General features: G+C 45.2%; 1 protein-coding gene across 2 annotated transcripts in view; it reads left to right on the plus strand.

Annotated features, from left to right (window-relative positions):
* Positions 1-25,287, plus strand: part of ASPSCR1 (ASPSCR1 tether for SLC2A4, UBX domain containing) — a 212,980-nt gene that overhangs the window by 161,730 nt on the left and 25,963 nt on the right. The window contains exons 13-14 of one of the 2 annotated variants that reach the window (XR_010243940.1): positions 7,794-7,938; positions 9,864-9,915. Coding sequence is in view for 1 of the 2 variants with exons in the window: in XM_063961227.1 (XP_063817297.1) it covers positions 9,864-9,915 (52 nt within the window). In the remaining variant the exon portion in view is untranslated. Of the gene's footprint in view, positions 1-7,793; positions 7,939-9,863; positions 9,916-25,287 lie in introns of those variants that run through there. The other variant, XM_063961227.1, reaches the window with a different exon arrangement.

Consider the following 25,287-nt stretch of genomic DNA (forward strand, 5'->3'; position numbering starts at 1 on the left):
CTCACTGCATCGTGGGACTAAGGGGAGAAGAAACGGACTCACCTGAGTGCAGAGTGGATCGGGTTTCTTAGGCTACTGGACATTCGCTCCTGAGGGACGATCACAGGTTCAGCCTGGATGGGTCACCGGAGCCGCGCCGCCGTCCCCCTTACAGAGCCAGAAGAGACGAAGAGGTCCGGTGAAATCGGCGGCAGAAGACGATCCTGTCTTCAGACTAAGGTAGCGCACAGCACCGCAGCTGTGCGCCATTGCTCTCAGCACACTTCACACTCCGGTCACTGAGGGTGCAGGGCGCTGGGGGGGAGCGCCCTGAGACGCAATATTACAGTATATACCTTAGGTGGCTAAAAAGAATACATCACATATAGCTCCTGGGCTATATGGATGTATTTTACCCCTGCCATTTTACACAGAAAAAGCGGGAGATAAGGACGTCGTGAAGGGGCGGAGCCTATCTCCTCAGCACACAAGCGCCATTTTCCCTCACAGCTCCGCTGGAAGGACGGCTCCCTGACTCTCCCCTGCAGTCCTGCTTCAGAATCAGGGTAAAAAAGAGAAGGGGGGGCACGTTTGGCAGCAAATAAATATATTAACAGCAGCTATAAGGGAGTAACACTTATATAAGGTTATCCCTGTATATATATATATATAGCGCTGGGTGTGTGCTGGCAGACTCTCCCTCTGTCTCTCCAAAGGGCTAAGTGGGGTCCTGTCCTCTATCAGAGCATTCCCGGTGTGTGTGCTGTGTGTCGGTACGCGTGTGTCGACATGTATGAGGAGGAAAATGATGTGGAGGCGGAGCAGTTGCCTGTGTTGGTGATGTCACCCCCTAGGGAGTCGACACCTGACTGGATGATTGTATTTAAACAATTAAGTGATAATGTCAGCAATTTGCAAAAAACTGTTGACGACATGAGACAGCCGGCAAATCAATTAGTGCCTGTCCAGGCGTCTCAGACACCGTCAGGGGCGCTAAAACGCCCGTTACCTCAGTGGGTCGACACAGACCCTGACACAGATACTGAGTCTAGTGTCGACGGTGACGAGACAAACGTAATGTCCAGTAGGGCCACACGTTACATGATCACGGCAATGAAAGAGGCATTGAACCTTTCTGACACTACAAGTACCACAAAGAAGGGTATTATGTGGGGTGAGAAAAAACTACCAATAGTTTTTCCTGAGTCAGAGGAAATAAATGAGGTGTGTGAAAAAGCGTGGGTTTCCCCCGATAAAAAACAGCTAATTTCTAAAAAATTATTAGCATTATATCCTTTCCCGCCAGAGGTTAGGGCGCGTTGGGAAACACCCCCTAGGGTAGATAAGGCGCTCACACGTTTATCTAAACAAGTAGCGTTACCGTCTCCTGATACGGCCACCCTCAAAGAACCAGCTGATAGAAGGCTGGAAAATATCCTAAAAAGTATATACACACATACTGGTGTTATACTGCGACCAGCAATCGCCTCAGCCTGGATGTGCAGTGCTGGAGTCGCATGGTCGGGTTCCCTGACTGAGAATATTGATACCCTGGATAGGGACAATATTTTGTTAACTATAGAACATTTAAAGGATGCATTACTATATATGCGTGATGCACAGAGGGATATTTGCACCCTGGCATCAAGAGTAAGTGCTATGTCCATCTCTGCCAGAAGAGCGTTATGGACGCGACAGTGGTCAGGGGATGCGGATTCCAAACGGCACATGGAAGTATTGCCGCATAAAGGGGAGGAGTTATTTGGGGCTGGTCTATCGGACCTGGTGGCCACTGCAACGGCTGGAAAATCCACCTTTTTACCCCAGGTCACTCCACATCAGCAGAAAAAGACACCGTCTTTTCAAACTCAGTCCTTTCGTTCCCATAAGTACAAGCGAGCAAAAGGCCACTCTTTTCTGCCCCGGGGCAGAGGAAGAGGAAAAAGACTGCACCATGCAGCCGCTTCCCAGGAGCAGAAGCCCTCCCCTGCTTCTGCCAAGTCTTCAGCATGACGCTGGGGCTTTACAAGCAGACTCAGATATGGTGGGGGCCCGTCTCAAGAATTTCAACGCGCAGTGGGCTCACTCGCAAGTGGATCCCTGGATTCTACAGGTAGTATCGCAGGGGTACAAACTGGAATTCGAGGCGTTTCCCCCTCGTCGGTTCCTGAAGTCTGCTTTACCAAAGTCTCCCTCCGACAGGGAGGCAGTTTTGGAAGCCATTCACAAGCTGTATTCCCAGCAGCTGATAATCAAGGTACCCCCCCTGCAACAAGGAAAGGGGTATTATTCCACGCTGTTTGTGGTACCGAAGCCGGACGGCTCGGTGAGACCAATTTTAAATCTGAAATCCTTGAACACTTACATAAAAAGGTTCAAATTCAAGATGGAGTCACTCAGAGCAGTGATAGCGAACCTGGAAGAAGGGGACTATATGGTGTCTCTGGACATCAAAGATGCTTATCTCCACGTCCCAATATACCCTTCTCACCAAGGGTACCTCAGGTTTGTAGTACAAAACTGTCATTATCCGTTTCAGACGCTGCCGTTTGGATTGTCCACGGCACCTCGGGTCTTTACCAAGGTAATGGCCGAAATGATGATTCTTCTAAGAAGAAAAGGCATTTTAATTATCCCTTACTTGGACGATCTCCTGATAAGGGCAAGATCCAGGGAACAGTTAGAAGTCGGAGTAGCACTATCTCAGGTAGTGTTACGTCAGCACGGGTGGATTCTAAATATTCCAAAATCGCAGCTGATTCCAACGACACGTCTACTGTTCCTAGGAATGATTCTGGACACAGTCCAGAAGAAGGTGTTTCTCCCGGAGGAGAAGGCCAGGGAGTTATCCGAGCTAGTCAGGAACCTCCTAAAACCAGGCCAGGTCTCAGTGCATCAGTGCACGAGGGTCCTGGGAAAAATGGTGGCTTCTTACGAAGCGATTCCATTCGGAAGATTCCATGCAAGAACATTTCAGTGGGATCTACTGGACAAATGGTCCGGATCGCATCTGCAGATGCATCAGCGGATAACCCTGTCGCCAAGGACAAGGGTGTCTCTCCTGTGGTGGCTGCAGAGTGCTCATCTACTAGAGGGCCGCAGATTTGGCATTCAGGATTGGATCCTGGTAACCACGGATGCCAGCCTGAGAGGCTGGGGAGCAGTCACACAGGGAAGGAATTTCCAGGGCCTGTGGTCAAGCATGGAAACATCTCTTCATATAAACATTCTGGAACTAAGGGCCATTTACAATGCCCTAAGTCAAGCAAAACCTCTGCTTCAGGGTCAGGCGGTGTTGATCCAATCGGACAACATCACGTCAGTCGCCCACGTAAACAGACAGGGCGGCACGAGAAGCAGGAGGGCAATGGCAGAAGCTGCAAGGATTCTTCGCTGGGCGGAAAATCATGTGATAGCACTGTCAGCAGTTTTCATTCCGGGAGTGGACAACTGGGAAGCAGACTTCCTCAGCAGACACGACCTTCACCCGGGAGAGTGGGGACTTCACCCAGAAGTCTTCCACCTGATTGTAAACCGTTGGGAAAAACCAAAGGTGGACATGATGGCGTCACGTCTAAACAAAAAACTGGACAGATATTGCGCCAGGTCAAGGGACCCTCAGGCAATAGCAGTGGACGCTCTGGTAACGCCGTGGGTGTACCAGTCAGTGTATGTTTTCCCTCCTCTGCCTCTCATACCAAAAGTACTGAGAATCATAAGAAGGAGAGGAGTAAGAACTATACTCGTGGTCCCGGATTGGCCAAGAAGGACTTGGTACCCGGAACTTCAAGAGATGCTCACGGACGAACCGTGGCCTCTACCTCTAAGAAAGGACCTGCTACTGCAGGGGCCTTGTCTGTTCCAAGACTTACCGCGGCTGCGTTTGACGGCATGGCGGTTGAACGCCGGATCCTGAGGGAAAAAGGCATTCCAGAAGAAGTCATTCCTACTCTGGTCAAAGCCAGGAAGGACGTAACCGCAAAACATTATCACCGCATTTGGCGTAAATATGTTGCGTGGTGTGAGGCCAAGAGGGCCCCTACAGAGGAATTTCAACTGGGTCGTTTCCTTCATTTCCTGCAAACAGGACTGTCTATGGGCCTAAAATTAGGGTCCATTAAGGTTCAAATTTCGGCCCTGTCGATTTTCTTCCAGAAAGAACTGGCTTCAGTACCTGAAGTTCAGACATTTGTAAAAGGGGTGCTGCACATACAGCCTCCTTTTGTGCCTCCAGTGGCACCTTGGGATCTCAACGTGGTCTTGAGTTTTCTAAAGTCACATTGGTTTGAACCACTTTCCACTGTGGACTTGAAATATCTCACATGGAAGGTGTCGATGCTGTTAGCCTTGGCTTCAGCCAGGCGTGTGTCAGAATTGGCGGCTTTATCATATAAAAGCCCTTACTTAATTTTTCATTCTGACAGGGCGGAATTGAGGACTCGTCCTCAATTTCTACCTAAGGTGGTTTCTGCATTTCACATGAACCAACCTATTGTGGTACCTGCGGCTACCAGGGACTTAGAGGACTCTAAGTTGCTTGACGTTGTCAGGGCCTTAAAAATATATGTTTCCAGGACGGCTGGAGTCAGAAAATCTGACTCGCTGTTTATCCTGTATGCACCCAACAAGCTGGGTGCCCCTGCTTCTAAGCAGACGATTGCTCGTTGGATTTGTAGTACAATTCAGCTTGCACATTCTGTGGCAGGCCTGCCACAGCCAAAATCAATAAAAGCCCATTCCACAAGGAAAGTGGGCTCATCTTGGGCGGCTGCCCGAGGGGTCTCGGCTTTACAACTTTGCCGAGCAGCTACTTGGTCAGGGGCAAACACGTTTGCTAAATTCTACAAATTTGATACCCTGGCTGAGGAGGACCTGGAGTTCTCTCATTCGGTGCTGCAGAGTCATCCGCACTCTCCCGCCCGTTTGGGAGCTTTGGTATAATCCCCATGGTCCTTACGGAGTCCCAGCATCCACTAGGACGTCAGAGAAAATAAGATTTTACTTACCGATAAATCTATTTCTCGTAGTCCGTAGTGGATGCTGGGCGCCCATCCCTAGTGCGGATTGTCTGCAATACTTGTATATAGTTATTGTTACAAAAAAATTCGGGTTATTATTGTTGTGAGCCATCTTTTCAGAGGCTCCCTTGCGTTTATCATACTGTTAACTGGGTTCAGATCACAAGTTGTACGGTGTGATTGGTGTGGCTGGTATGAGTCTTACCCGGGATTCAATATCCTTCCTTATTATGTACGCTCGTCCGGGCACAGTATCCTAACTGAGGCTTGGAGGAGGGTCATAGGGGGAGGAGCCAGTGCACACCACCTGATCCTTAAGCTTTTATTTTGTGCCCTGTCTCCTGCGGAGCCGCTATTCCCCATGGTCCTTACGGAGTCCCAGCATCCACTACGGACTACGAGAAATAGATTTATCGGTAAGTAAAATCTTATTTTAAGTGTACAGCAATCATGTATAAATGAACTAATTGTCATTAAGTGTAATGGTATCCACACATTTTACTTTTTTTTTTTTTTATATATATTTTTAGTCAAATTATTCACTTGGTGATCAATCACCTTACAATGTGGAGGAATTAATGTGATCATATTGCAAAGATTTTTATTGTATAGATGTCCTATTATTTTGTTGAAGAATAGTGTACAATTGTGATTACAGGATACATGCTACAATATGATTGTATTATCATGTGCAATCTGATTGCATATGTCTATTGTTCTACAGTAATTGATCAAAATATATTGTACAATCGGATTGTAACGTGTGATACTGAGGCTTAAGTAAAGTAATATTCAAATTCTATTTAATATTATTAGTTGGTAGCACTTAACAGGTTGACACATCTTTCCAGTTCTCAAGTTACAGCAGATGCTACTGGGATTCACTATATGCACAACTTTACTTCTTCTGATTGTATGTCAGTCCATGTGCTCACAAGAAAACCCTGCTCATTCGTGTCCTTTTCTTTGCTGCTCATAATGGACTGTCACTGCAATGTGGCCCCTGTTCTGTCTACAGAAGGTAGCTCGTATTTGTTTCCTGCACATTCTTCACCCAGTGTGTGTCTAAGTGATGTACATAAATAAGTATGTTGTTGACAAATAGCAGTATTTATGATAAATAAAATACTTTGGGTTTTGTCAAGGTCGCACTTGGGTTCCCCAGCCGCAGACCCAGTAATTATAGTGTAGTTGTTCTGGGAGCCAGTGACTTGGTGCTCTGGTTCCTCTCCGTTGTTCACTGGTGGTTCCTTCCTGTCTGAAGCGTTTGATCTGCGCTTTGTGAAGACATCGCTCAACCCTTTAACGTCATTTCAAAGCTTGCTCGTCCTTTTAGATCCTTGTATGTGTCTCTAAATGTTTGCGTTCTAGATTTTGCCAGTCATCCCCACTTACCCTTTGAAGTGCTCATAGTCTCATTGATCTTCAAACATCAAACTAAACAGACCTGTGGAACTTTAATCAGCTCCCATCCTGAGATGGAAAGAATGCTTCACATGCCACCAGCTTTCGCTCCTCGTGGACACTTGTTGTTCTAATACATCAGAGTTGTTTATGTCTGAAGAAACAAACATATATTTGCTGACAGATCTACAGATTACCACCTCTGTTATTTACTAGTCTCCCCTCTTCATCTCTGAATCACTTTCTTTTTTTTTTCTTCTGCTTTACTATTTATCTTTATTACTTTTTATTCTGTATGACTTTATTCTCTGTGTATATCTGGCTCAGTGTCGCTGTGCTCTGTTGTCTTTGTGTTTCTCTTGCCGGGTGTATGTGCGGCCCGTTCCTCCCTGCAATGAATTCTCCCTGACCCTCAGGGCCTTATTCCTCATGAGGCTTTGAAGTGTTTGCCCAGAGATTGACTGACAAGGAAGTTTTAGTGGCGGCACCAGGGGGAACGGACAAAAAAGGGACGCGCTTTGAACTAAAGATCTTTCAGTTGGGAGATGCTGGCTTTAGTTATCTCCTTCACTATGTTAATTATTCACCACGATAATTGGGGGGAGAAGAGTAAAGAGAGAGAGGAGGTTATTAAAAAATTCCAGCACTAACACGCTACACAAACCTCATTTTCCAGCCTCCAGAGTGCATAAAAGAAATGTTGTGTTTAAAGGGGGCTAGTGTGTTTCCAGGGGGAGCGAGGGGCCCTTTCAAAGCTGTCCTTTTTCTAAATAGTGAAATCCCTACAGATGAAACATCAAAGTGTTGGCGAGTGTTCTCTCTCTGAGTTTTGACCATGTCTGGTACTCTGTAATTAAAGTTTACGGAAAGCTGTCTTTGTTTTCCGATGGCATGCAACCTTACACAATACAGACTGAGAAGGAAATGTTAAAAAAGCCCCATACTGCGTCCTATTGCTGTCCTTTTCCATGTACAGCTCCCTGCCAACCTGATAACACGGGCTACGCTCCTAGATAAAGCCACATTACTTGTGGCACACGTAATCATCACATGTTTTGAATTAAAAGAAAAGTATACCCCTTATTACTCCCACACAAAAAAAAAAAAAAAAGATAAGGGTCTGTCTTATGATAGCCAGGGCATTGATGGTTATTTTATCAGACTGAAAAGCTCCATTTTATATGTATATTGCACTTTTTTATTTTATTCCTACAAATAATCTTCCCATTGGCTGTCACTGACATAACCTCATTATAATAAGCTTGCACATTTATAAATACTTTATAATGGTAGTGGTAGATAGTGACCATGTGTGTGACCGCTCCTGTCTGCGTCTTTAGTCACATTACAGCATTTTATATTATTAATATTGCTTTTTTTTCCAATTTTTAGCAGAGTTAAAGGCTCATGTTCCCTGCATCTGCATAGTTCAGGACAGACAGCATAGATTTGTCTGTGAAAGACAATTGAAAATCAGTATGTAAAGATTTAGCAGCAGCCATTCATCAAATATTCAAGTTTTTCATTGATGCTTTTGGTGGGTAGAACCTACATCCCTTCTATGCTAATACTCCTCTGTGTGCACATTTCACTATGCAGCTCAACCACACAGGTTTCTGAGTTCTAGAACATATCATGGAGATGGTATACTATGTTTTAATCATATAGATGAGATACTTTAAAGGAGAAGTGAACTTTTTGTACCTTCTTACTTTAAAATAAATTTGGGTTACTCAGTAGATATAGCCATAATTGTGTAAAAAGTCTATCCCACATCCAGAGCCACTGAGTCGGATGAATACATTTCCCCTTTCATCAGGAATTTATAGTACAGCAATGATTTTTACTTTGGTTACACTTACACCACACACATTAAGAGAAATAACAAAGTGCAGCCGCACAATTATCTTGCCTCATGGATAGACAGCACAGTCTGTTTTGTGAGGGATATTATCACAGTAGCTTGCAGTCAGTAGAGCTAGAGAGCAGCATTTAAACCAGTATACATTACATAAGTATAACTTCAAAGGCTTTAATTATATGGATTTTAATTTCTATTTAGTTCCACTTTAAGTGGCTGTGATGTGAAAATGTCAGGCGTCTCCTTTTCAGATTTTATCACCTCTTACTCTCACTTCTCATTTCACCTCTGTAAGGTTCTCAGAATAACATTGTGTGCCCTGCAATTAAAACATGATATAAATGGCACAGTATAGACTATGAGACTGCCCGCTGGCAGGTCATGTTTCTGAGTGCTGGCTTCTTTTGTATTACTGGAATATACAGTCTCTTTTCTATATATAATTTACTCTTTACCAGCAGATTAGCGATGTCTCTTCCCTCCCTTTCCCCTTCTTATCCCTATATATATGCTCACCTGGTTCTTTGAAAACTTGGTCTGTATTGTCTTTGATTTTGCTGGAACTCAATTGGGTAGGTCAATAAGGAGTGGTAGTGGACTATATTTTTTTTTTTCTCATTTTTAAGACCGTGAGACAATGGTTGGCATATCCTGGTTAAAATTTGGTAAATCTTAGATTATAAAGCTGTGTACCTTTTAGTTAGCTAGATAAGTGTAGAAAGTTCGCTGGCAAAATATATATCGTTCAGGACCTTCTTCAGCAACGTTAAGGGCGGTATCCTATTAGCCCAGATGCGATTTCGGCAGATAAAAATGGCCAGATATCGCTATTAATGACCGATAGTCATTATCACGGTATCCAATTAGAGGCGGTGTTGATTGGCTGAAATTGGATTTACGCTCACAGGAAACACATGGGATTGGGGATAAATCTCCGATCCCATGTGTTATCGAGACTCCTTATCGCGGATTATGCTTTGGCGGATTATGCTTTGGGGGAAAAAGATGCCAACATTGGTGCTAATAGGATTATTGCCCCCGGAAATCATATTAGCAGCTGTAAAGTACCGCTGCTAATAGGATACTGACCTTCGGGGTCTATTCATGAAGCAGTGAAAAGAGTGGAGAAGTTGCCCATGGCAACCAATCAGTTTTTAGGTAACATTTATAAAGTGTAGTCTATAAAATTATATGTAACAGCTGTTTGGTTGCCATGGGCAACTTCTCCACTGGCTCACTTCTCCATACTTTTCACTGCTTCATGAATAGACCCCTTAGTGTTTCTGAAGGAAGATGGTTCACTGGGCATATGTGTGAGCTACAAAACAATTTGCACTGTAGGTAACAAACAGGTTGGGAATGGTAAATATTTCTGTGTATATGTTGAAATGTATGGTGAAATGGAAAGTCCTGGTGGACGGATGCATGTAGTTTTGCTGAGTGCATATAAACCGCTAATGTGAAATATACTGGAGGCAAAATTACATTTTTAAAACTGTGGTTATATGCAATGATGCATGCCCTGTGTAGATTGTACTTTTGTATTCCTTCTGTAAGCATTCATGTGTGTCTCATATGCTCTTGTGCCATCTCATCCTCAGGCCCAGCTTTTCCCTGCTGCTGTGGTTCATTTTGGATCCCCAGTGCACAGAGGTAAGAATCTAGGCCATTATTTGATCACCTGCCAAACATTGTAGTGGCTGTGTAGCATTGTACGCACACAGTACTTTGGCTGCATGCACATATAATTGTGTGTGTGTGTCAATGAACAGACAACTATTTTTTCTGTGTGGATATATCATTCTGTTTAATTAAACTTTATAGAGAAAGGTGATCCACAAGAAGTTGTCTGAGTTACAGACTGTTAATTAGGCTTTCTGACTAGGGCAATGCCTCTACTTATAACCACTTTTTAATGAATGAATACTTCATGTAAGGGAAGCTGCTATAAAAATCTCCTCCTTTGCAATCCACTATATTGACGGCATGTATTGTTGGCACAGTGTGCTAATTAGGAGATGACACAGGGAAGAAAGATTCTAAAAGATTGTTACATAGATACAAATCCTATTCATTGTATTTTTATTCTATTACTTACAGTGGCTTTAGGGGCAAGATTGAATTGTTGTTCTCGCCGGCAGCCACTAGATGGCGCCCAACGGAGCAATTCATTTGTTGCTCTGTTCAGGAGAAATCATCTTCCGACGCCGGTGTTTTCAACTCGCACCCCTGGGGGTTGTGAGCTGAAATTCTTGATAAGTGACCCATTTCAGCACGCATATGGGACTTTTCGCATTGCGCACATTAGTTTGGTCTTGTGTAGCCGCTTTACACAGCTAAACCCAACCTCTATCGGTGCAATAAATAAAGAACAATTGAATATCACCCCACGATCTCCTGTCACTTTAGACGGAATATAGGGAGTGATATAACAATTGAATACTACCCTAGTAGTTAAAAAGTGTTGTGTTGACAAGTGAAGTAGAAACCTGGCTAGATTTTGGTGTTTTTGTTTTTAAACTAGCAAATGCTGCATACTAGTGATTTTTTTTCCAGTGACTGACTGCCTTGTTTCGCCACTTAATTTGCCTGTTTGTTACTCAAACTATGTGAGAGGGCCTGATTTTGATATGTACAGTATTGCACAGCTGCATGGAGATGGCTGTGCAATATCGAACAACTAAAATGCAAATGCAGCAGGAGGCATCTGTAGGCAGTGTAAGGCCCACAGGGAAAATGCAGTGGTAGGGGCCTATTTTAGGGGTGTAGCCAGTCTGCAGAAGGGGTGTGGCCAGCCACCTCATTGGTTTGACTAACCATTAGAGAGTGCAACGTCTGGGCCCCTTCATAAATATATACAGTAAATTCAGCTGCTGCATGCATGACAATGTACCAGATAAATAACAGATTAATAACAGCAATGCACTGTAGAAAATACACCATAGTCCAGAATAAGGCAACATGTATAATTATTATTATTATCCTTTATTTATATGGCGCCACACGGGTTCCGCAGCGCCCAATTACAGAGTACAGAAATAATCAAACAGGAAGACAGCAACTTACAGTTGATGACAGTATAGGACAAGTACAGGGTAAATAAACATAGTTACATCAGCAGATGACACTGGAATAAGTATTAGGTGGCAGAAGACTGCTGGATTTGGTGCAGATGAAGATTATTAAAGTAAGAGAGGATAAGCACATGAGGGAAGAGGGCCCTGCTCGTGAGAGCTTACATTCTAAAGGGGAGGGGTAGACAGACAGGGGTGACACAGATGGGGTACATAGAGAGCATAGAACAGAGGGTTAGGATGAGATTTGGCTGGGTTTGGTGAAGAAGTGGGTTTGGTGAAGAAGTGGGTCTTGAGCCCGTTTGAAGTTTTGTAGAGAGGTGGAGAGTCTGAGGGGGAGAGGTAGGGAATTCCAGAGAAGTGGTGCAGCACGTTAAAAATCTTGGAGGTGGGAGTGGGAGGAAGTAATCCGTAGGCAGGAGAGTCGGCGTGCATTAGCAGAGCGAAGAGGACGGGTGGGAGTGTAAAGGGAGATAAGGTCAGAGATGTAGATGGGAGAGGAGTGGGTGAGGGTTTTATAAGCGAGTGTGAGAAGCTTGAAATGGATTCTGAAAGGGAAGGGGAGCCAGTGAAGGTTTAGTAAGAGAGGAGAGGTGGACGTAGTGCGTTTGGTGAGGAAGATGAGCCGGGCAGCAGCATTGAGGTTAGATTGGAGTGGAGAGAGGTATTTGTCAGGAATGCCAGTCAGGAGGAGATTACAGTAGTCCAGTCTGGAGATGACCAGTGAGTGGATAAGAGTCTTAGTAGCATCCTGGGTCAGAAAGGGTCTGATCCTGGAAATATTTTTTAGATGAAAACGGCAGGTTTGTGAGAGGTGCTGAATGTGTGGTTTGAAGGAGGGAGGAGTCAAGGATTACTCCAAGACAGCGCACTTGGGGGCTAGAGGAGATAGTAGTGCCATCAATAGATAATGAGATAGTAGGAGGTGAGGTTATGCGGGAGGGAGGGAAGATGATCAGCTCGGTCTTAGACATGTTAAGTTTAAGAAAGCGCTGGGACATCCAGGAAGAGGTAGCAGAGAGACAATTGGAGATACAAGTGAGGAGAGCAGGGGAGATGTCTGGAGAGGAAAGATAATGTGTAAACGTCGGTTTACGTACAGGACTAAAAGCAACACTTTAAAAAGACATTTCATATACTTTAAATGGAGCCGCTGCGGCCGCTATACTTAATCCTCAACCTACGTACTTATTACACTATTAGCGTACAGAGCCCCGTACCGTGTACGTACTTTGCGTACAAACGCCGCGCTGGCTGTACAAATTACACTCAGTGCATACACACCCAAAGATACTACGTGAGCCCTTAACAGCTACACATGTGATAGTAATACACTTTTCTCTAACGTCCTAGTGGATGCTGGGGACTCCGTAAGGACCATGGGGAATAGACGGGCTCCGCAGGAGACTGGGCACTCTAAGAAAGATTTAGTACTACTGGTGTGCACTGGCTCCTCCCTCTATGCCCCTCCTCCAGACCTCAGTTAGAATCTGTGCCCGGCCAGAGCTGGGTGCTTTTAGTGGGCTCTCCTGAGCTTGCTAATAAGAAAGTATTTTAGTTAGGTTTTTTATTTTCAGAGAGCTTCTGCTGGCAACAGACTCTCTGCTACGAGGGACTGAGGGGCGAGAAGCAAACCTACTAACTGCGGCTAGGTTGCGCTTCTTAGGCTACTGGACACCATTAGCTCCAGAGGGTTCGAACACAGGATCTTAACCTTGGTCGTCCGTTCCCAGAGCCGCGCCGCCGTCCCCCTCGCAGAGCCAGAAGACAGAAGCCGGCAGAAGCAAGAAGACATCGAAATCGGCGGCAGAAGACTCCTGTCTTCACATAAGGTAGCGCACAGCACTGCAGCTGTGCGCCATTGCTCCCGCATTACACCCACACACTCCGGTCACTGTAGGGTGCAGGGCGCAGGGGGGGGCGCCCTGGGCAGCAATTAAGTACCTCCTGGCAAAAGCAGCATATATACAGTTGGACGCTGTTATATGCATGAGCCCCCGCCATTAATTTTACACAAAATCGCGGGAGAAGCCCGCCGCTGAGGGGGCGGGGCCTTCTTCCTCAGCACTCACCAGCTCCATTTTCTCTCCACAGATCCGCTGAGAGGAAGCTCCCCAGGCTCTCCCCTGCACGATAGAGAGGGTGAAAAAGAGAGGGGGGGCACATAAATTTGGCGTAAAAACAATATATACAGCAGCTACTGGGTTAACACTAAGTTACTGTGTGATTCCTGGGTCATATAGCGCTGGGGTGTGTGCTGGCATACTCTCTCTCTGTCTCTCCAAAGGGCCTTGTGGGGGAACGGTCTTCAAATAGAGTATCCCCTGTGTGTGTGGTGTGTCGGTACGTGTGTGTCGACATGTCTGAGGTAAAAGGCTCCCCTAAGGAGGAGATAGAGCAAATATGTGTGTGAGAGGGTGTCTCCGTCGACAACGCCGACACCTGTTTGGATATGTGTAAGAGCTGAGGTGAATTTATTGCACAAAAGATTAGAGAACAGACAGGAAATCTACCCTTGTCTGTCCCTATGTCACAGAGACCTTCAGAGTCTCACAATGCTCACTATCCAAAATAATAAACACTGATATCGACACGGAGTTTGACTCCAGTGTCGACTACGATAATGCAAAGTTACAGCCAAGATGGCTGAAAGGTATTCAATATATGATTATTGTAATAAAAGATGATTTGCATATCACTGATGACTCATTTGTCCCTGACACAAGGGTACACATGTTAAGGGGAAGAAAGCGGAGGTAAATTTCCCTCCTCTCATGAGGAAAAAGAGCGGGAATCTCCAACAAGAGACTGCAGCTTCCCACAAAAAATTCTCAAGCAGTATCCTTTCCCCACTAGGGCCAGGATGTGATGGGAATCTTCCCCTAGGGTGTCCCATTTGCACAGAAGGTAGCACTAGCTATTCTCAGGGATCCTGCAGATAGCGTGCACATTCTAGTATACTACTCAGACCGACGATTGTGTCAGCATGGGTTTATAGCGCTGTGGCAGCGTGGACAGGTACCTTATCAGCAGAGATTGAGACCCTAGTATGCATATATATATATAGGGGAGTTGCTATCATTAGCCTGTAGATAATTTTGAATACGAGCGGTGCTACTGCCCGTCTAACCACAAAATATATGTGATTTATAGAAATAAGAAGCGTGTGACGGCACTGCCAATCTCACGGCAGCAGTTATATGAATTAAGTACTTCCTTCGCTGACACTTCACTAACGTGTTGCACCATATAGGAACCATTAGAGTGTATAAGAGCAGATCAAATACGCTGATTTAGCTGTCCAACATATGAGGTTACTATATATCCAATGTCTGTGAGGATACTCTAATAATGATACTGTGAACTGCGCAATATTAGCAGTAGGAAGCAATAGTTTGATTACAGTGGTATTATAACTACATATTGCACATTGACACGTATACACTGTGCACATCATATTAAGTTGGACCTTGTATGACCATATATGTGCTCCTGTCAGCCCCAATTATTGAATACAAAATATATGTGACTGTTAGAAATAAATAGCCTGTGACGGCACTGCTAATTTCGTGGCAGCTACTATATGAATTAAGGAATTCCTCTGCTGACACTCCACTAACGTGTTACATTATATAGGAATCATTAAAGTGAATAAGGGCAGATTAAACACGCTGATTCAGCTGCATAACATATGAGGTTATCATATATTTAATATCTGTGAGGAAATCCTGACAATGATACTGTGAACTGCGCAATATCAGTAGCAGAAAGCAAGAGCATAATTACATTGGTGTCATTTATAATTGCAGATTGCACATTGACACGTATATACTGTGCATATCATATTAAGTTGGACCTTATATGACTATATAGGTGCTTCTGTCAGCCCCAATTATTGAATTAACTGACCACATCTAGATCTGCTTGAGCTGCAGATCATATGGGAAGTATAACAAGGTGGTTTAACAACACATGATATCATATTAACAGTATCCTACAGCAGACTTACAGTCTATGTTGCTAGTACTATCAAAGCAATTGTGCTGATATCAGTGAGAACGACTAATCTCAGTATAACATAGTAGGAGCAAGTACGGTCTACACATATTAGGATTACCTAAAAATACAAATATAAAATGCACTCGACACACCAGCTCTATTTTTAATCTTTATTCACTTACTTTCATCCTTTTCACTTTCTTCACTATCTTTTATTACTTCGCTTGATTTAAAATAAAGACAATACAAGTCTGTAAAATTAACTTGATTATATATAAAATTAATAAACGTTGAATGTGGCATTTTTTGCCTATGTGTACGAACAATATAGGGATTTTAATGAATTATCAATAAAGAAATTAATTTTAACATAGTGGATATTGGGTTGTGTGCACCGCACAAATAACTGATTTCTTTTTTCCCCCCTCTCTTTGGGGATTTGACCTTATATATATATATGTGTGTATATATAGAGATATGTATATATATTAAAGATGCTTTCTTAAGTGATAGGTATATATATATATATAAAACATGCCTAAAGAGACATGAGTATACTGGGTCCTAGAGTCAAAGCTATGTCGATTTCTGCTTGACGTGTCCTGTAGACTATGCAATGGACAGATGATGCCGACTTAAGAGGCATGTGGAAGGCTGAGGATTGTGTGGAGAAGGGTTCTCGGACCTGGTCTCCACAGCTATAGCTGGTAATTCTGATATTTTGCCTTATATTCCTGCACAGCCTAGGAAAGCACGACATTATCAAATGCAGCCTTTCGAATAAAGAAACAAGAAAGTCCGAGGTGCGTCCTTTCTTGCCAGAGGCGGGGGCAGAGGAAAGAAGCTGCACAACACAGCTAGTTCCCAGGAACAGAAGTCCTCCCCGGCCTCTACAAAAATCCACCGCATGTCGCTAAGGCTCCACAGGCGGAGCTAGGCCCAGTGGGGGCACGCCTTCGTAAGTTCAGCCACAAGTGGGTTCACTCCCTGGTAGATCCCTGGGCAATAGATATTGTGTCTCAGGGATACAAGCTGGACTTTGAGAAGATGCCCCCTCACCGACGGCCCTGCCGGCTTCCCCCCACGAGAGGGAAACAGTGTTAACTGCAATTCATAAATTGTATCTTCAACAGGTGGTGGTCAAGGTTCCCCTCCTTCAACAAGGAGGGGGTTATTATTCGACCATGTTGTAGTCCCGAAACCAGACGGTTCGGTCGGACCCATATTGAATTTAAAATCCCTGAACATATACCTGAAAGGGTTCAAGTTCAAGATGGAATCGCTAAGAGCGGTTATTGCAAGCCTGAAAGGGGGAGATTTTATGGTGACTCGGGACATAAAGGATGCATACCTTCATGTCCCCATTTATCCACCTCATCAGGCGTACCTCAGAATTGCGGTACGGGATGGTCATTACCAATTTCAGACGTTGCCGTTTGGTCTCTCCACGGCCTTGAGAATATTCACCAAGGTAATGGCGGAAATGATGGTGCTCCTGCGGAAGCAAGGTGTCACTATTATCACGTACTTAGACGATCTCCTCATAAAAGCGAGATCAAGAGAGCAGTTGCTGAACAGCGTATCACTTTCTCTGGAAGTGAAACGGCAACACGGCTGGATTCTATATATTCCAAAGTCGCAGTTGGTTCTTACAGCTCATCTGCCTCTCCTAGGCATGATCCTAGACACAGACCAGAAAAAGGTTTATCTCCCGATAGAGAGAGCTCAGGAGCTCGTGACACTGGTCAGGAATCTATTAAAACTAAAACAGGTGTCAGTGCATCACTGCACTCGAGTCCTGGGAAGGAGGGTGGCATCATACGAGGCCATTCCCTTCGGCAGGTTCCATACGAGGACCTTCCAATGGGACTTACTGGACAAGTGGTCCGGATCACATCTTCGGATGCATCGGTTAATCACCCTATCCCCCAGAGCAAGGGTGTCTCTCCTGTGGTGACTGCAGAGTGCTCACCTTCTCGAAGGTCGCAGATTCGGCATTCAGGACTGGGTCCTGGTGACCACGGATGCAAGCCTCCGAGGGTGGGGGGCAGTCACACAGGGAAGAAATTTCCAAGGGCTTTGGTCAAGGCAGGAGACTTGCCTTCACATCAATATCCTGGAACTAAGGGCCATATACAACGCCCTAAGTCAAGCGGAGACCCTGCTTCGCGACCAACCGGTTCTGGTCCAGTCAGACAATATCACCGCAGTGGCTCATGTAAACCGCCAAGGCGGCACAAGGAGCAGGGTGGCGATGGTAGAAGCCACTAGAATTCTTCGCTGGGCGGAGAATCACGTAAACACACTGTCAGCAGTGTTCATTCCGGGAGTGGACAACTGGGAAGCAGACTTCCTCAGCAGGCACGACCTCCACCCGGGAGAGGGGGGACTTCACCAAGAAGTCTTCACGCAGATTGCAAATCGACGGGAACTGCCACAGGTGGACATGATGGCGTCCCGCCTCAACAAAAAGCTAAAAAGGTATTGCGCCAGGTCAAGGGACCCTCAGGCGATAGCTGTGGACGCACTAGTAACACCGTGGGTGTTCCAGTCGGTCTATGTGTTTCCTCCTTTTCCTCTCATACCAAAGGTGCTGAGAATTGTAAGAAAAAGAGGAGTGAGAACAATACTCATTGTTCCGGATTGGCCAAGAAGAACTTGGTACCCGGAACTGCAAGAAATGCTCACAGAGGACCCATGGCCTCTGCCTCTCAGACAGGACCTGTTGCAACAAGGGCCCTGTCTGTTCCAAGACTTACCGCAGCTGCGTTTGACGGCATGGCGGTTGATCGCCGGATCCTAGCGGAAAAAGGCATTCCGGATGAAGTTATTCCTACGCTAATAAAGGCTAGAAGGACGTGACCGCAAAGCATTATCACCGTATATGGCGAAAATATGTTGCTTGGTGTGAGGCCAGGAAGGCCCCTACAGAAGAATTCCAGCTGGGTCGATTCCTGCACTTTCTACAGTCAGGAGTGACTATGGGCCTAAAATTAGGGTCCATAAAGGTCCAGATTTCGGCCCTATCCATTTTCTTTAAAAAAGAACTGGCTTCACTGCCTGAGGTTCAGACGTTTGTTAAGGGAGTGCTGCATATTCAGCCCCCTTTTGTGCCACCAGTGGCACCTTGGGATCTTAACGTGGTGTTCGGTTTCCTGAAATCCCACTGGTTTGAGCCACTTAAGACTGTGGAGCTAAAGTATCTCACGTGGAAAGTGGTCATGCTGTTGGCCTTAGCTTCGGCTAGGCGTGTGTCAGAATTGGCGGCTTTGTCATGTAAAAGCCCCTATCTGGTTTTCCATATGGACAGGGCAGAATTGCGGACTCGTCCGCAATTTCTGCCAAAGGTGGTGTCATCTTTTCATTTGAACCAACCTATTGTGGTGCCTGCGGCTACTTGTGACTTGGAGGATTCCAAGTTGCTGGACGTAGTCCGGGCTTTGAAGATTTATGTAACCAGAACGGCTGGAGTCAGGAAGACTGACTCGCTGCTTATCCTGTATGCATCCAACAAGCTGGGTGCTCCTGCTTCAAAGCAAACTATTGCTCGCTGGATCTGTAACACGATTCAGCAGGCTCATTCTGCGGCTGGATTGCCGCATCCAAAATCAGTGAAAGCCCATTCCACAAGGAAGGTGGGCTCTTCTTGGGTGGCTGCCCGAGGGGTCTCGGCATTACAGCTTTGCCAAGCTGCTACTTGGTCGGGTTCAAACACATTTGCAAAATTCTACAAGTTTGATACCCTGGCTGAGGAGGACCTTGTGTTTGCCCATTCGGTGCTGCAGGGTCATCCGCACTCTCCAGCCCGTTTGGGAGCTTTGGTATAATCCCCATGGTCCTTACGGAGTCCCCAGCATCCACTAGGACGTTAGAGAAAATAAGATTTTACTCACCGGTAAATCTATTTCTCGTAGTCCGTAGTGGATGCTGGGCGCCCGTCCCAAGTGCGGACTTTCTGCAATACGTGTATATAGTTATTGCTTAATAAAGGGTTATGTTGGCATCCATTGGTTGATGCTCTATTGTTTGTTCATACTGTTAACTGGGTAAGTTTATCACAAGTTATACGGTGTGATTGGTGTGGCTGGTATGAGTCTTACCCTGGATTTCAAAATCCTTTCCTTGTAATGTCAGCTCTTCCGGGCACAGTTTCCTTAACTGAGGTCTGGAGGAGGGGCATAGAGGGAGGAGCCAGTGCACACCAGTAGTACTAAATCTTTCTTAGAGTGCCCAGTCTCCTGCGGAGCCCGTCTATTCCCCATGGTCCTTACGGAGTCCCCAGCATCCACTACGGACTACGAGAAATAGATTTACCAGTGAGTAAAATCTTATTATAACATTAGCAGGGAAAGGAAAACACGACACCAGTTTGTATTAAAAATGCCAGGTTCCGACACCACAACATATTATTACTAAAAGGGGGTTACAATAACAAAGCAATACAATACAATAGAATAATGGCTACAGTCAATTGTACATACGTGTTTGGGTTTGTCGCCTGCGCTTCCCAGTCTGGTCCTCAGTCATCTGGGTAGATAACCTTTAGAGTCTGTGTGTGACCAGGCATGCAGCTGGCTCTTTTATACAATCTTCCAAAACTTAACACAATGGATACTGTAATCTCTTTGTCCATTGAACACAGGGATGGTCATTTACAGTACAGGAGAGGTCATAGGTTGGTTTGAATAGGTGGGCGATGTCTGTTCCAGATGCACTTGTGGGTGGTGGTCTCTGGGTTCCCGCCGCATACCAAATGTACAGTAAATACAGTTTATATTTATATTCTGCTCCTGCACATAACTATTCGCAGGAACGTGCGATCTTCTGCAAACCAACACCGGAATATTGCCCTTAAAATACCCTACAGCTGGATACCAAACACCACCTTATAACCTTGTTCTGTCCCCTCCTATCCTGTAAAGGTGAATCCCTTTGTTCTGATACCATTTAAACTGTTGTAACTTGCTGGTGTGGTGCAGGGAGACTATGTGTACATTGTGCACTATTTGGATTAAATATGTAATGTGTTTTGATGGCTTTTCCATGCGTTCACAAACTCTACAGTAAATACTCATACCACGCGCTAATGCGCAGGACCGCGGGAGCGACCATACGCAAATTGTGAATATGCGCACGCACGGCAGAACAAGTACACGTACGGATGCCAACTGAGTGTAGTTTGTACGTGATGTGTGTACTGCAATATTTTTCGACTTTGACAGTCCACCCTTTGGCAGTCACCAATAACTGCCACTACCTAATCATTAAACAGAAAAATATCTATACAATATCTACAGAAGCTTGGATGGTCGGGGGGAGAGTTGTAGGTGGGAAATGTATGACCTAGTGGGATAGTAAAAGCATGTATGTATGAATCCATGTCTGAGGGGCATGTCTCATTGTGCCGTAGATGTTCTAAATAAGCTTCAAGGTATTGCGAAGTATACAGTAAATCCTTCTCATCCCGTATTAAGGGTCTGTAAATGGGCCAACAAACACTACCGAGCTCTTTTCGGCTTCTTGTTCCAACAAATGGGGTGCACATTTAGTTGATGATACATGGAGGGGGAACATATGTGAGTGCTAGTATATGTGGATATCACCTGTCGACTATGTGTGCCATTAGCTGGAGGTTGCAGAGGTGAAGATAAGACACATATAAAAATACATTCACATAAACATTTTGGGTAGGGCTGACGTCTTTTCCGGTTCGATGTATCTGGGCAGAGGGGGAGACAAAGAAAAACGGGTGAAAGAAACAGGCCATGAAATTCATTTGCAATCCTTATCATAACACTGTCTCTATGGATGGGTCGTAAATTAAATCTGCTGCTATAACAGCGCCCTCGCTCCTTAGACTCATCAAATTTGTGCCGTGCTTGCGCCGCATTAGAATTTGAACACACCTAAATATCGAACCAATAATTATGACGACTCCCAGGATACAAAGGAGAAACTTCCCCACACTCATAATGACATTTTGAGCCCACTCTCCTAAACCTGAGAACCATTTGCGTGGGTTCAACCATGAGACCCAGCCGGTCAGTTCATTACTCACAGTCGCTAAAGTAAGGTTGTGCTTCCTCCTGAACTCCCACTTCAACTGCAAGATCTCGTCCATCTTCTCATCGATGATCTCCGTTGGGTCGTCATTGCTGTTCGTTATATATGTACAGCACTTCACACCATATTGAGTTGCCAGAGTAACACAGTACCCACCTGTCACGGCTGTGACATAATTAAGGACCATCCTGTGCTGAATCAGTTCCTTCTTGTAGGCTTGTAACTCCCTTCCCGTATACCTGAAGGTGTCGTCATACATCTCAGTGATATTATCTATCAAGTTCGCTAGCGCATGGATATACCTATAATTTATAGTTCCTCTGGCAGTACGGGTAATGTCTAATACGAGTAGGAACTGAATCCCGGTGGATTCGTTGATCAAATCAGAGGCTGCGTGCTCTGCCCTATCTATGAGGTGTCTCTTGATTATGTGTTCATAGTGAATATGAGTATAAGGAGACTGAGCACTGCGGTGAACGTCTTTCATTTTATCATGGGTTATGGTCATGACCTCCGGTAGTACTCTCCCAATATAACACAATCCCTCTGAGCTCGGGGCAAGCCACTTGTACGCCTTCCTCCCACATATGAAATAGGCATCATCTGGGAGAACATAGGGGACAAAATATAACATCACCATATTACAAATTTTCCAAGTAAAGAAACTAATCCCTAGTTCTCCCATCTGCTCAGTACAAGTATCGGGCTGGATGATATGAGCGCAATACCCTGACGATACTTTTCCAACCCACATGGTCTTGCTTCCACGGGTATACCTATACTGAAAATACCTCCCACTGTTGGCTATTTGGCGTACAAGTTCAGAGTCTATGGGTATCCTATCAGCTCTGTGTGAAAAAGTCATTGTCTGGTTATTCCACGTCACTTCCCAATTTCCCGGTTTTCGGTAATTGGAAATATTAAAACACAATAAGGACCTGTCTACATGATACTGGTGGAGCTTCAAACTAGGGGGCCTAGAGATATTGAATTTCTTGTCCACCGGTCTCCCACCCCGCAATTCGAGTACCTCATGTATTGCTAAAGGGTATGGTACTAATCCTGACTTACTCTGACCTTGAGGTACTTGTGAGCACACCCAGCATTCTGTCTGGTTTAAGACCTTACCCACTAGTGAGTGGTAATCACTCAACGGATGATGGTCCATGTCGATATTAAGGTTGGACTGACATCTCTGGATGCACCCATCCTCGACTATATTCTCACAATTCCTACAAATACAATATTCATCAGACAATAACCCTTCACAGTGCCTCCGAGCTCCCTGACTACCAGAGCGCTTACTGATACCAGCCTTTACTCGAGTGATTTGCTGCTCCTGAGATCCCGCAAATTCATACTCGCCATCAGAACCCATTCCAGATCCCTGCTCGACCTCTCTTGGACCCTCGCCAAAACATACTGTCCTGATCAAAAACAGAATTACTAACAGAACCCGAAACGCAGTCTCTTGTGATCGATCCATTTCGTTAGGGGAAAGGAGGAAAATAAGAAGGAGAAAAGAAAGGAAAATACAGGGGGAGGTGAAAAAAGAAAATGGTGCGACAACCGTTCTAGATCTTGTTACTCTCTGTGCTCAGATGCCCTTCAACAGTCCTGCCTCTCAACTTTCCTGGAACAAACACTCCAGTGATATGAGATTCTCTACACTCTGCTCTTTGTCACGAGTTCTCTCCGGGTCAGCGACCTTCTTGCAGTGGGACGAGTGGACCTAAGTCTCTCTTTCGGTGACCTTCAATGCTGTCGTGCTGGTTAACAAGACTTGGTACGGTCCTTCCCACCGGTCTATGAGGCAAGCTGAGCGTAAGAAATTTCGAATCATCACATAATCCCCAGGCTCAATGTCATGACAATTACTGTTCGGTAGGTCAGGAACCACCAGCTTTAAATTTCTTTGTTGATTTCTCGGCTGCTGGCTCATCCCAACCAAATATTTCACAGTCACTTCATTATTACATTTCAGATCATCCTGGGGGTCTATCATTACATGAGGTTGTCGACCAAAAAGAATTTTGAAAGGGTGATAAGTTAAGTGGAGACCTGGGAGTGGTTCTGATGCTGTACAACACTATTGGCAAAGCTTCTGGCCACAACAATCCAGTTTCAGCCATTACTTTGCTCAGCTTGTTCTTAATAGTGCTGTTCACTCTCTCTACCTTTGCACTCGCCTGTGGCCGGTACGGAGTATGCAGCTTGCTATTAATTCCCATCAGTTTGCACATGACCTGAAAGACTTCACCTGTAAAATGGGTACCCCTGTCACTTTCAATCATTCTAGGTATACCATATCTACACACAAATTCCTGCACAATTTTCTTTGCAGTGAACGTAGCAGTATTTGTGGCAGCAGGGAACGCTTCTACCCAGTTGGAAAATACATCAATACAAACTAACACATATTTCAAATTCCTACAGGGTGGTAACTGTATGAAATCGATTTGTATTACCTGAAAAGGTCCGTCTGTAGGAGGGATATGGGATGGCTCTGTTGGTATTGTCTTTCCAATATTCTTCCTCAAGCAAGTAAAACATGTCATTGCTCTTTTACCTGCATGAGAAGAGAATCCTGGCGCACACCAGTAGGCTCTTACCAACTTGCACATACCCTCTTTGCCCAGATGAGTCAGACCGTGTGCTGCCTCAGCTAGGCTTGGAAGATATGCTCTGGGGGCCACCGGCTTACCGTGTCCACCTGTCCACAGTCCTGAGGACTCATGGCCATACCCCTTTGCCCTCCAGACTGCCTTTTCCTGTAGGGAACACAAATTTTGCATTTCGATTAATTGTTGTGTGTTGATCGTGTTAAATGTAATCAGTGATGTGATGTTTGTTTGTATGGGGGTGCTTGCTGCTGATTTAACAGCTTCATCTGCCCGGCTGTTACCAAGTGAAATTGGGTCTTGGTTGTAAGTGTGTGCTTTGCACTTGATAACAGCCACTCTGTCTGGTTCCTGTATTGCTGACAAAAGCCTTTTGATGTAGGACGCATGCGCTACAGGTGTGCCAGCTGCCGTCATGACATTTCTGAGGCGCCATAGGGCCCCAAAATCATGCACTACTCCAAAGGCATACCTAGAATCTGTGTATATATTAGCTGACTAACCCTTGGCCAATTCACACGCTCTGGTTAGGGCGACCAACTCAGCAACTTGTGCTGAGTGCGGTGGCCCAGGGGTTCAGCTTCTATGATACCTTCGTCATCTACAACTGCATATCCAGTGCACAAGTTTCCAGATTCTGTCTGTCTGTGGCAACTACCGTCAGTGTAGAAGGTAAAGTCTACTCCTTCCAGTGGGTTGTCACTGATGTCAGGTCTCGCTGTGAAAGTCTGATTCAGGTATTCCATACAATCATGCGTATCAGTGTCTGCACTAAATCCTCCTTCACCATCATTCTCATCCTCATCCTCCACCCTTTGTGCCTGTCCAGGCACACTTGGCAAGTAAGTTGCAGGATTTAGTGAGCTGCATCTCTTAATGGTGATGTTTACCGGGGCCATCAGTGATAATTCCCACTTTGTAAACCGAGCAGATGAGACATGTCTGGTTTGGGCTGAGTTTAGTAAGGCTGATACTGCATGAGGTGTATGAATGGTCAGGTCATGTCCTAACACTACGTCCTCGCTTTTACTTATCAGCAAAGCTATCGCTGCAACACTTTGCAAGCAAGTGAGGAGAGACCGCGCTACAGTGTCCAACGCACAGTTGTAGTAAGCTACCGGTCTGCTGGCATCACCATGTCTCTGAGTTAAAACCCCTGCCGCGCACCCAGCACTTTCAGTACCGTACAATTCAAAGGGCTTCTCATAATCTGGCATACCTAATGCAGGTGCCTGTGAAAGGCACTGTTTGAGTCTCTCAAACGCCAG

The sequence above is a fragment of the Pseudophryne corroboree genome, chromosome 3 (assembly GCF_028390025.1).
Source record: "Pseudophryne corroboree isolate aPseCor3 chromosome 3, aPseCor3.hap2, whole genome shotgun sequence".
NCBI lineage: Eukaryota > Metazoa > Chordata > Amphibia > Anura > Myobatrachidae > Pseudophryne > Pseudophryne corroboree.